General features: G+C 38.5%; 1 protein-coding gene across 6 annotated transcripts in view; it reads left to right on the top strand.

Moving 5' to 3' along the window:
• The window catches only part of helz (helicase with zinc finger), a 273,419-nt gene that overhangs the window by 187,067 nt on the left and 72,992 nt on the right, over window positions 1-13,360 (top strand). For 5 of the 6 annotated variants that reach the window (XM_020511475.2, XM_048610734.1, XM_048610735.1 and 2 more), the window contains one exon: window positions 12,979-13,030. The exons of the other annotated variant lie outside the window; for it this stretch is intronic. In XM_020511475.2, the coding sequence (XP_020367064.1) occupies window positions 12,979-13,030 (52 nt within the window). The remainder of the gene's footprint in view (window positions 1-12,978; window positions 13,031-13,360) is intronic. 6 annotated transcript variants of the gene reach the window in all.

Here is a 13,360-nt window from a genome sequence, read left to right as displayed (position 1 = left end):
ACAGCAATGTGGTTGACTCATAATTGCCATCTTGGTACTTAGGGCAACAAATGCTGGCCTAGCCAACGAAGTCCACACCTCCTGAATGAATGAAAGAAAGTGTCAGTTCAATTAACTAAATTTCAAGTAAAATTAAAGACAAAAATCTCTTGGGTTTCTGACGTAATGTGTTGATAGGTTTCTGACTCAACAGATTATACAGGCCGAGTATATTTGTTTCTGTGCATTACAGCAGTAACTATATTTCATATCTACTGCACTGCTCATAACGAACTTTGAGACATCCTGAGTTAATGAAAGGCACTCGATAACAGCATTTTCATTTTATTTATTTTTTTTCTTATTGTAATATAAGGCTTTTAATCTGCTCACATTCAAACGTTAGCATCAGTTCATTCAGCTGTTTGCATGACCGCATGTACGCAGGAACTGTTATAAAAATCCGAAGAAGGGCTGTTGAAACTATGCCTCCAGAGCTTCATTAAATTCTGAGATTGCCTGGTAAATTTGTACTTCCTTTCTTCACTGCTTTGTCCTATTCTTAATTTCTTCAGCCTGGAGATTTGCACAGAACTGTCGATTTCATTAGTTGAATTATATGTAAATTGTGGTTTACCCTCAACTTTGTTAACAATATCACTTTGACCTTTTAAAAGTTCATTTTAGAGTCAACGGTTATTTTAAAACATCAGTTCAGTTATCTGAATATTTTCCTTGGATCTTATTAGCTTTTCATCCATTCCCTATGCTCTGTACATTCACCTAACTAAAATCTTTGAGCAGTGAACATCACCTCCTTATTTGCTTGCTACACCACGTCACTTCAATATCCGCTCCTTCCAGTTTTTGATGTGGTTTAGTGACCACAGGAGTTAAGATTTGAATCATGTGGCCAATTAGCCTCTGTGACCGACTTTTCTTCCTAATCATTATTCTGTACACTGCCTTGCAGTGCTTCAGGTCCAGCATTTTGAAGTTTATCTTTTCCTGACTTTCACCCTTTTTCTGCCCTAAATGGTGACTCATCCAATGGTCATTAAGCACCTGCTAGTCACCTGTCCAATTTATGATTCTATCAGAAAATGTTTTATTCCTTTATTAGATCCATAAATGTAAGACAGTCACTAATAAATCCAGTAACAACTTCAGAGGCAATTTCTTTACCTTGTGAGTGGTGAGAATGTGATACTTGCTACCACAGGGACTAGCTGAAGGGAATAAGATCAATGAGAACCTAAGTACGTGAGGGAGCTAGGAATGTAAGGTTAGTGGGTTAATGAATCTCATGTGGATCGTAAAAAAACAACACAGACCAATTGTAACAATGGTCTGTTTTAATACTGAGGTTTTATGTAACAAATGGAGCTTACAACAGAGCTGAGTCAGGTTGAAATCCAGATTGGTGACTGAGCAATTACCCAAGACACACAAAACACAATACCCCAGCCCTAGAGACTGCGGTGAGCCAGTTGTATGCAGGCAATGTCTTTGCTGAGATCAATTAATTCAGCACATACTGGAGTGAAGCATGATTGTCCTTTTTTTTCCTGCGAGTTTGTACTAAAATACAGTGCATTCAGTCACTTAGAGCAAATTCAATGTTCACGAGCTGAAAAATATCATTCCTTTAATTGATAGGTTTGTAGATCATTCATGCCAGAAATCCAATGATGGTTGTTGAAGTTGATGGCCATCTAGAAAGAACAATAATTTTAAAACCTAAGCTTTGGATTCTAATACTCTAAATATTAGAACTAAATATTCTAACTTCTAATAATGTAAACTTTAACGTCCACGTTTGAGTGCATCGAGTTTTCCTTCGCTTAAGATGTGTCTCGTCTGTTACACTTGTTGCTTTGAGTAATCTTAATGAAGAGTTTTTATTCATTCAACAAGCAGAATAAATAATACTATTTCTTCTAATTTTTTTTCTTATCCATTTCTTTTAACTAAGAAGTTAAAAGCTTTTTTTTTAAGCTTTAAAGCACAATGAGGACATGCTAACAATAACCATTCCTGCATAATTGAAATGTTTCATGAAAGAGTTGGAATTAGAGACGATTAGGGAAGGTGACCAAGACCATGACCTAACATTGTTGGGGGTGGTTGAAAATGGAGATTGATTTAATGCAGTAAATCAAAGACGCAATAGGTCAAAGTTGCGAAAACAAAATATTGATTGAAATGTACAACGCAAGTTATAAAATCCACAAAGTGGAAGAGGGAAGCCAAATCTAGGAATAGAAATTTGAGCTGGTGGCAGATCAGGAGGCCGCATTCTTCTCTTAAACGTTATTCGCTGAGGTGAATGTGAAGGGCATGTGGGATGACTGAATGAATGATTTTTATTGTCACGTATATTTTATAGTGTGAAATACAATAAAACATACAGATAACTTTTCTTTTCGTGTCATGATAATTGTGCCATTTTGATGGTTTTAAAAATAAGAGAAAAATAAAAAGCTATAGCTTAAAGAGAAATCCATCTACATTTGAATTCTGAGCCGGCTCACAGCCACCGCTGCTTCGTGCCTGTCTATGCCAGACCGAACTAATGTTGAAGTTGCCGATCCTCAGATGCCATCTTTTACCATTGGGCCAATTCACCTTTGCCACTGCCTTGCTGCCACCTGCGCCAGATCCACCAAAGTTGGAGTTGCATATCTCACCACGTCCCACCTTGTCAATGTTGCCATGATGCACTTCTGCCACCACTAGACCCAAACAACAATGAAGTCACTGATTCTCAGGCACGTCTTTCACCACTGGCCTACCTCACTGATGTTATCTATGCTGATGCAGCAACTGCTGATTCCAGAGTCCTGTGCTCGCCCCCAAAAAGTAAGTAAGGGCCCGCGCTCCTCCATGCTGGACTCGCAAAACAAAAACATCCAAGGAAAGGATTCGGATGGGACGCCATTGGAGGCCAGCAAAAGCCAATTTGTTTGGTGAATGGGACTTGAAGCCCAGAAGCAGAATGTGGACAAGAGGATTCTGTCTGAACTGAAGTTTGCATAGAATGAAGCTTTATGCAACAGCAAGGAGAACATTGAGAATTTGAGCCAGGAGCTGATGAAAACAAGATTAGGAATTTTGGCAGTAATGGAGATACATGAGGGATGGTGGCAAGTACATTTCAATTTCTTGGATCTCCACTGCAAAATATGAGTTTGTAGTCTTCAGCACTTTGAAAATAAAAAATGGCTGAATTGTCCTTCAGAAATCTGAGTTTAAGATTACTTATCAATTTTATTTCACATTGAGCACCGCCAAGCCTTTGTTGCATTAGTGTTCTTTTTCAAACACATTTGTTAGATATTTGCCTTGGGGTTTGGATCATATGATGCAAGAGAATGATTTTACAGTTTTTTTTTTTTGTTACCAGTGTTGTCATCCTCTGGAATTGATTCTGCTTTGAAGAATGGAAACTGACATGACAGGTTCTGATGGAAAGATCTCTTTTTTTGCACTTGGGTTAAACCTATTATTAGTCTGACTTCAAGAAGGAAGAGATCAAATGAATAGAGTGATTCTCACGATGCGGTAATTGAACAGATGTGTCTTTTAGGAGCTCAAAAATAGTAATTTTATCTATGTTGTCTTCTACATTGAGCTGCACCATATGCAACTAAATGAAACATGATGTTTTAAAATAATAAATATGTTGTCATTTTGTATACTAGAGAGTTTGTACTCACTAAATTAGTGGTTTGTTTCAGATATCAGTGCTGTTTTTTTTCCTTTGAGTGATTGTGGAGTTCCAAGAACATGAACTGAATTTTAAAAAATTGCTTCAGTGCGCTTAAGGACATTTTGGACTCTCTAAATTTGTAGCTAAGAGAATAAAGTTGACTGAAGCCTTCTATCCAGATAATGGCACTGAGATGACCCTTAACTTCCACCAGCCTACTACATTTAAAACCTTTACAAATCCAAACAGTTGTGTTCCTGTTTCAGTTGCTGTACACTACATAACCATTTACATTAACATGTAAATGATTCTGTCACACTGGTCTTTAGCTGATCTTCACCTGCAAAGATGAAATGTTATCCAACTTGGCCCTGAGTCACATGGTCACTGGGCACTCCGACAGTGTAACACATAGCTAAGTCCAGGAGAGAAATGAAGATTTTCAGAACAGAACTTGCTTTTGATATGTTGCAGAATACACTGTCATGCCTTGTGTCACTTCTGTACAGAGCTTTGTTTGTCGATTCAAATGAAGTAATCATTGAGTCACTTTAGTATAGTCCATTTTCTCAGCAAACACTGATGGATTTAGGATAAAAAGAAAGGATTTCAGTTGTGATAGAGGTGCTATACTTTATTTTGCCCACTGATGCTACAAGTACTTCAGATTTAAGGTTGGTCTTTTGTTGTCTGAAGCAAACCTTCACTAACTGAAAGAGGTTCTTTTTTTTCAAAATCAGTAAAGCCAGATGTGCTATATCATAATACATTGCAGCTAGCAGGAATGACTATATTTCCATCTCAATTATTTCAGTCAGTGACACTCTGTGATAGCTTCTCCTTAGCAAATTCATCTTTTCTGTCTGCCATTGCTTGCAAAGCAGACTTCATTTTGCTTATGACTAAGGATGTTTGTATCTCTATTGCTTTTGCAAGGCCCAGTGCATAGCCAGACAAATAATAGTTTGTAAATTCTTGCTGATGGAACATTGTGGGACAACCCAAACAACTTTAATGATCAACTCTTATAATAAAATTAATTGCAATACCTATTGCTCCACTTTTTTGCTGTCACTACATCAGTCTGCCAGTCTGTTACACTTCATTGATGCTAAAATTGTGTCATACATTCTCTTGTTCCTTCTTCCTGCATTGCTGCATTCAGCATGCGTGTTGCCCTGTGTAATTCTCAGAACATATTTCCCTTTTTGACACCCATTGTTCTTTGAAACCAGTGGCTACAATAAACACTCTGATTTGGATTTTGCAAGGCCCAGTGCAGCAACAAGGTTCTCTGCTGACCCCTAAACTGCCTTGGATTTCCCGTTTGCCTGATGTCAATTTAAATCTGATGCCAAGTCAAAAGATTCTCCAGACTTCCAGCAACAAACAATGCATCAAATAGGACAAGCAGCAAATCACTTTGAAGTATCCTCGCAGACAGCAAATCGAGAAGTAAAGTACACTATTATTCCTAATTTAAAATTTTACAGAAAACATGCTAATTTACTAACAATTATGAATTTGTAAAAAATCTAGTTTCACTTCATTCAAAAACTGGTGACATTTTCAAAGGTTGCAGGCAAGGCTAATAACGTAAAAGTAAGATTTTCATTAGTTCAAAGATTGAAGACTGGGGCAAGTCAACAGTGTACCTGACAGGGAAGTGTAAAATCACTGACAACTTCAGGATTTTGACGTTGAGATTGCATGTGTGTTGATTTCTAAAGCTGCTGTCAATGACTGCTCTTACTGATAGTTTTGCTGTCATTTCTACTGCAAAATCTGCGTCCGTGACCTCCCCATTGCTAATAGCTATTGCTGAATTGAGTAGCTGAGCTCTTCCATGACTGCATGTCAGTGCACCTCCTCTCATCAACTCAACAAATTTTGATTAAGACCGTAGTCAACACAGAATAAGTGTGCTTATGTTTTTATAACACCTTACTGACCTTTGAGATGTCTTTTAAAAAGTCCTTCCTATTTCCCTGGTATCCTGAGTTCAAGCCCCAAATCTCAAATTGGTGTTTCCAGAAGGTCTTGAGTTTAAAGGCTGCTCAGACCTTGAGCACATAATGTAAGCTGATGTTTCAGTGCAAGTTTGCTGCATTTTCACAGGTATCTTCCTCTGAATGAAATCATCAACCCTTATGCCCCTTCAGTCCGCTCAGGTGAACAGAAGCGAATATAGAATTGGTTGGTGTGTACTGGTGGGGAGATGCAAGCCTCTGAACAAATGTGAAGATGAGGATAAAGATTTTAAGTTGGATGCATTGACTCTTTGGGAAACTGTCAGCAAGATTGGGGGTTGATGTCTTTTGGACAACTTAAGAGTTTATGTAGTATGAAAGTTGAAAAGCAGTGTGGAAGGTGTTGGAATAATCAAATTAAGTATGATGTTTGTGCTTAGTTTTCTGAAATTTCTGCGTTAGTGGCAAGTGCCAAAAGCAATGGCTTCTGTCTTCCCAGTGCACAGCTTTCAGATATATTGTCTTGATTTAATATTTAATTTTATCAAGGCAGTCATAGAGGTCTACAGCAGAGAAGAGGCCCTTCGGTCCATCAAGTCTGCGTCAGTCGAATGCAGTCACCTAACCTTCTAATTCCATTTTCCAGCACTTAGCCCCATAGCCTTGTATGCCTTGGCGTTACAAATGCACATTTAATACTACTTAAATATCATGAGAGTTTCTACCTCTGCCGCCCTTACAGGCAATGAGTTCTAAATTCCCACCACCCTTTGAGTGAAAAATGTTTTCCTTTCATCCCTCTAACCTCCTGTCCCTTAACATAAATCCAAGCCCCCGGTCATTGATCCCTCCACCACCAAGGGGAAAAGATTCTTCCCATCTACTCTGTTTATGCCATTCATAATTTTATACACTTCAATCACTTCCCTGCCACCGCCCCTCGTTTCCTCTGCTCCAAGGAAAACAACCCCAGTCTATCCAGTCTGTTCATAAATATAACTCTCCAGGCTAGGCAACATCCTGGTAAATTTCTTCTGCACTCTCTGCAGGGCAATCACCTTCCTGCTTTAATGTGCATTCCAGAACTGCATGCAATACTGTATCTGTGGCCTAACTAACCTTTTAAACAGTTTCAGCATAATCTCCCTGCTCATAAATTCTCTGCCTCGGCTAATAAAGGCAAGTATCCCATATGCCTTCGTTACCATTTTACCTACCTGTCCCAGAACCTTAAGAGACTGGAGTACATGCATACCAAGGTCCTCCTGATGCTTAATGCTTCCCAGGATCCTACTTTTCATCATGTGTTCCCTTGCTTTCTTTGTCTTGCCCATGTATGTCACCTCTCACTATGTGGATTGCCACTGATCAGCTGAACTGACCAGCCCAACTATATCCTCCTGTAATCTAAGGTTATCTTCCTCACTATTTACCTACCTCATTTATTTTTGTGTTATCATGAACTTACAAATCAACCCACCTACATTCAAGTCTAAATCCTTAATATATACTACAAACAGCAAGGGCCCTAATAATGATCCCTGCAGAACCTCATTGGACGCAGGCTTCCGGTCACAAAAACAACCCTCGGCCATCATCCTCTGCTTCCTGCCCCTCACCTAATTTCTGAAACAATTAACAAATTTCCTTGGATCCCATGGGCACTTCCCTTTGCTGTTGATCTCCCATAAAGCACCTTAGCAAAAGGTTTGCAGAAGTCCAAGTGGACTGCATTGAATGCATTGCCCTCATCGACATACCCGGTCACGTCTTTGAAAAGTACGATCAAGTTGATCAGAATGAAGTCCCCTTAACAAAACCAAGCTGACTGTTCTTGATTAATGCCCGCCTTTCCAGTGCAGATCAATTCTATTCCTCGGAATTGCTTCTGATAGCTTCCACACCAGTGAGGTTAGACTGACTGGACTGTAGTTTGCTGGTTTAACCCTTGCTCCCGTCTTGAATAATGGTACCACGTTGGCTGTCCTCCAGTCCTCTGGCACCTCTCCTCTGGCCAGAGAGGAATTCAGAACTATTGTCAGAGCCCTTGCTATTTCCTCCCTTGCCTCACTTAACAGCCTGGCATATATTTCACCTGGCCTTAGAAGTTTACCACTCAGCACTTCCTCTCTGCCTGTGCTAATTTCTTCAAGCATATCACAATTCTCCTTCCTGATTTCTTTATCTACATCACCCCTCTCACCAGTGAACACCAATACAAAGTATTCATTAAAAACCCTATTTTCATTCAAATGTTTAATTTCAATGGTTGGAACTGAAACTTGAGATTCAAGCACCAACATGATATACCCTTGGGTGTTTCTAGGTATTTTTCTAATCAGCCTGTTCAGAGATGTTATGACACACCTCTGAAGCAGGTGGGTCTTGAACCCGGGACTCCTGGTCCAGAAATAGGGACGCTATAACTGCATCACAAGAGTCCCACTTGTCTGACAGCTGTTGATTAGGTGGAGACTTTCAGCTCATCCCTTAACTGATCATACTGTTGCCAAGACTTAGGAAATCGATAAGGAAGAAGAGGTTCTAAGAATGGATTCTTGACGTGCCTTGGTATGTTATGGGGGTCAGTTAGCTCAGTTGCCTTCTTGGCCAGTTTGCAATGCAGAAGTTACCATGAGGGACTCTCCTTCTCTACTTTCTCCTCATCTGAGGCATGGTGACCCTCTGGTTAAGACTCCGCCAGTCATCTCTCTCTGAGAGAGCAGCCATAGCTGTAGGTTATAGTTTATGAGTGGGAGGAAAAGTCACAGCTGAAGTTTTGCTGGCTTTAAACGCATATGCAAATGCAGCCTGTCGAGGTGAACAAAGGATGAGAGCTCAAGAAAGTATTTGGCGTGGTCACATGCCTCAGATACTTCAGGGAGTTGAAGGAGGACAAGAAGAAATAAGACACCATTGTTATGTTTAAAGGGATTGACTTAAGTAAGTTCCACGAGAGTTGGTTTAGGTGCTGTGAAATGAGTGGAAGTTGGGAGATGAGTGTAGCAATGAGTGGAATGACGGTTCAAGACTTCAAAGAGGAAAGGAAAGTAAACGATTTGTTAGCATACAGTACAAAAGATTTAAGGGCAGATTTTTGAGTGTGAATTATTGATGAACAGTTTTGAATATTTAGCACTGGAACGAGAGGAAAAGGAACTGTCAACAATGTGAGCCACCACAAGGACCAGAAGGGCTAATTTACTATCTGATGTGGATTAGGATGCTGAGGAGGAGGATGTAGTCAGTTGTCCATAATAGGGATCAGTTTTGTAGGTATGATTATAAAAACAAGATGGAAAAGCAATTTAGAAGTGATAACAGCGCAGACTTTAAGTGGATCTAAGATGGTGGGAGGTTGTGGTCAGAGTGTGGGAGAGGGTGTTGTGAAAGTAATGGACAGATATGTGGATACGTTTGGTCTTTTGAGATCTGAGAGCAGCCATGAGTACTTTGGTCCTGTCCCTCCATTCTCAAGTCAGTGTGATTGGGGTGGGGAAGGGGTTTTAGTTTGCTTTGGAGAAGAGGAAGCTCATGTTGCTTCTACCCTCTAGGATCATTTTATGCATAAATATATGTAAGCATGCATACTGAGTTCAAGTGCAATGGTCATTACAGTATTTGTGGCAACATCCCACAAACAACAATATGGATGACGAGAAAGCTGTTTCTTGTGGCACAAATTAGAGGAGGTGCATTATGACACTGGGATAGCATCCTGAGCAGACATACAGAATCTCACCTGAGTTCAGCAAGTTCATTAATACCATCAATACTATTAACTTAGGTTAGGATCTCAAACTCTGAGCATTGGACTTCTCGACCAGCTGACTCCGATACTACAAATAATCTGCACAAATAAATTCTGGCAGATAAGTGTAGACACCAGCATTTAAAAAGAAGGAATGTTCTGCAGGATAGGTATTTTGTTGTTCTCTGCTTTATGATATGTGAGACATCCAGCCATTAATTGGAACCTTTTCAAAATACATTTTTCTTTGTTACTTCTGTTTGTACTAAACATTTAGCCTTTTTCAAATGTCAAAACCTATTTATTTTTCTACAATTAAACACAGTTGAGATGCCCTCTTCGTTTATCCCAATTTGACCCTGTTAATACGTTACTGTGATTGAAATTGGTTGAGACAGATTTAGAATTTTGTTCTTAAATATTTTGCCCTGGGAATAAAAGCGAAAAGCCAAAGGGTCTCATTTGTCTCCTCTGGAAGGCTATAAAGTGAGAGAAGTTTAATTTAAACAGTCTATTTCTGCATTCGATGGAAACCATGAATAGTTAGTTAAATCTTAGTTAGTTAATGATCCTAAGAATGTTAATGCATGGATTTCACAGACATCTGTCATGAGTAATGACTTGATAAGTATTAACTTTTCAGCATTACCATTTTAATTTATATTATAGAACTTACCCTACTCGAAGCAGTTAAAATAATAAATTGCCTTATATAATGTCTTCACAACCCCAAAACATTCTAAAGTGCTTCACAGCCAATTAAGTACTTGAAGTGTAATCAATGCTGTAAATGTAGGAAATGTGCAGTCAACTTGTATACAGTAAGCTTCCAAAAGCAGCAGTGGGATAAATGACCATGCAACCTGTTTTATTGATGTTGCTTGAGCCATAAATATTGGCTGGGAATGCTGGGAGGAAATAACTATCTTTTCTTCATATATTGCCATGAAATCTTTTACATTCATCCTGAAGAGGGTCTCCATTTATTTGCCACACTGAAATATGGTAGCTCTACGACTGCAAGAGTGCTTTCATTGACCGAAGGTTATGACAGAATTGCCTTCGATCCCTGTCTAGTGCAGTTTGCTCACTTTATATCTTAGAGTAGATTCTATTGCTGGCTAGAAAGTTTGTTTTAAAAATAGACTTAAACTTCTTCAATACGGAACATTAGAGATGTACGAGAGGAGTTATCATAGACCTGCGTTTTGTCTTAAATAGAAGGCATTTTTGCATTGCCTTTGATTTACAGCGCACCCCTATATAGATCCAGCCACTTTGTCCTACTTTGTGGCTTTAAGTTAAAAACTGTTTGTACAGCAGAAAGACAGATTTGGCATATGTGCCAGTTCATCGCTATTGAAGTTGAAAATTGATCCCAGTGCTCCACACTCTGCCCTTCATTCTGTCAACTTCTGTATCAAATATTTATACTATTTTCTTTTCAAAGATGCAATGGCCTCTGCTTTAATCACTCTTTTGGCAATGTGTTACATGTTCCTTCAGTCTCTGTATAAAAAATTTTCTCCTAATCCCCCTCATTCTTTGATAATTCTAAATTTCCAACAGCTTTTACAATCCCATGAGATGCATTTAGCATAAACTTGCTTCTTAATGATAGGTTTTAAATTAAAGTTGACACCTACTAAAATACTAGAGCACAATAAAAGTTATGGGTTTCTTCTCTCATGCTTTTGTACAGATGCTACATTTTCAGAAATACTATTTTGCCCATCTATGATAAATTCTAGTTCATAAATGAAAGTTAAGTTCAATTTGCAGTTCTTTACTGGGTAGTAATGCTTACATTGATAATGAATCAAAAGGCATGACTATGAGCTAATCTGAATTAGAGATAATATTTAGCATTGCAGTGACAATTGTTCGCTTTGGATTTGTGATTTAAGATATTTTGCAATGATGTGACTGAATTAATTGCTTACAACTAAGATTACATACAATAGATCATAGAGTAGTTTCAACACACATGGAGGCCATTCAGTCGGTTCCATCAATCTTGCTCATTGGAAGATTAACTCCCAAAACAAGTTTTTTTTTAAAAAAAGAGCAACACCCTGGCCAGTCAGCAGTCAACATACCCCTGACCTATGATATTGGCCAGCATTGCTGTTTGACTCCTGGAATATATTTTGCAGCTTGTTGAGTTGTGATATCAGTACAGTCTGGGATCCAGTGCTGTTTCCTATGTAAACCGTTAGCTTTAATGATAAAGTGCAAAAATGTCATTATGGAATTCATTTATCTCAGCAACCTTAGAAAAGTTGTAGTATGGGATCTCTGTTTAGCAACCAGACCTACTCCAGCTGAGCAATCCACATTTCCAAACTTGCAACATTTCCAAAGTGCTTTGTTGAGGTGTACTGGGGATATGACATGAGGAAAATGTTTAATGTGTTAACATTACTTGAAGCAGGCATACAGCAGATGTGGCAAAGGTCACTGGCCTTGTGCGTTAACTGCCATTTTCTCTTTCTACAGATGCTGCGACCTGAGTATTTCCAGCAGTTTTAATTTTTTTTCCAATTTAAGCATCCACAATAATTGGCTTTCATTCTAGTGCCAATTAAAGGTGGTTTTATCAATACAAAAAGTGCTTCTAATGGCCACGTTTCTTTACATCATCCAAACAGCTTTTTGGAACCTGAAGATTAAATGTGATTTGCCAATGAAGTGCAATGGAAACATGTTGAAGGACATGTCATAAATAAGTGCATTTTGCTCCTTAATTTAAATAGAGTTCAGACTGTACCTGTTATTTGAAAGATCAAAAAACTAATTTTGCTTACTTCCTAAAGGTTGCAAAACTGCAACTACAGGAACCTTTTGATTTGAGAGACAAATGTGTGAATTTCTGAAAAACTGGAATCAACATTTGGAAAAGAAATGGATCTTCTAAAGGTGGCGTAGATTTGTCTTGCATTCCAAAGTGGATATTAACATAAGTAATCCAAATGCATTTCAATATTGTGCTGTTTCATCTGATCGCTGAAATCAAATTTTTGAACTGGGCATAGAAAAGAAAATATCTGCCTTCCCATAATTTGATTATCAAATTGGAATTTATTAACTGTAGATATGTATGTTGCGTAAGAAAGGAGACACTCCCCCAATGAAATGAAGACTTTGATCAAGTGCTGAAATAAAGAATTTTGTCTTGCTACTTGTACACAACAGTTGTATTGTGAAGGATACCTAACTTGTAAAGAGTGCAGTAAGTTGTATTCATATTTTATGTTTGCAGTGGTTCATATATTTTATAGTTGTCAATAAATACTTGGCAAAATTCCCTTGCTTCTAAAGTGAGTGTGGTAACATAGCATGAGACTGTATTTAATCCAGATTCTCTATTAGGTGGTTCTTTGTCACACAAATATCCACAACAGAGTAAGGAAAGGTAGTGAAAATTCCTGAATTTTTGGGACAAAATCTTCTGACAGAACTGCTGTGAAATGGTTTTATGAAAATCTCCATTTATAACAGGCACTGAAGTGGACTTTATTATCAACCTCATAATAATGATTATGACCTTGTCATATTATTTGTAGAATAAAGGCCACCACCACAATCAGGGCGACCACTTTCCAACAGATGGATTTGGTAAGTTAGCTTTAAATGGTTATTGTCTTTTTATAAAAATAACATATAATAACTCCCAATTTCCCCCATTATCAACATCTGGGAGTTGGGAGGTGGAGGGTGCTTACCATTCCCCAGAAACTGAACAGAACCAATCATATAAATACGGTGGCTACAAGAGCCAATCCAAAGCAAGTAACTCTTTTCCTGACTCCCCCAAACTCTACCCACAGTATACACGGTACAAGGTAGGAGTGTGATGGAATATGCCCCACTTGCCTGGATGAGTGCAGCAACTAAGAAGCTTGACACCATCTAGGACAAATCAGCCTGTTTGATTAGCACCACATC

Source organism: Rhincodon typus, chromosome 23, assembly GCF_021869965.1.
Source record: "Rhincodon typus isolate 14 chromosome 23, sRhiTyp1.1, whole genome shotgun sequence".
Lineage (NCBI taxonomy): Eukaryota > Metazoa > Chordata > Chondrichthyes > Orectolobiformes > Rhincodontidae > Rhincodon > Rhincodon typus.
Note: the sequence above shows the minus strand (reverse complement) of the source record. Positions and strands in the feature narration are given on the sequence as shown.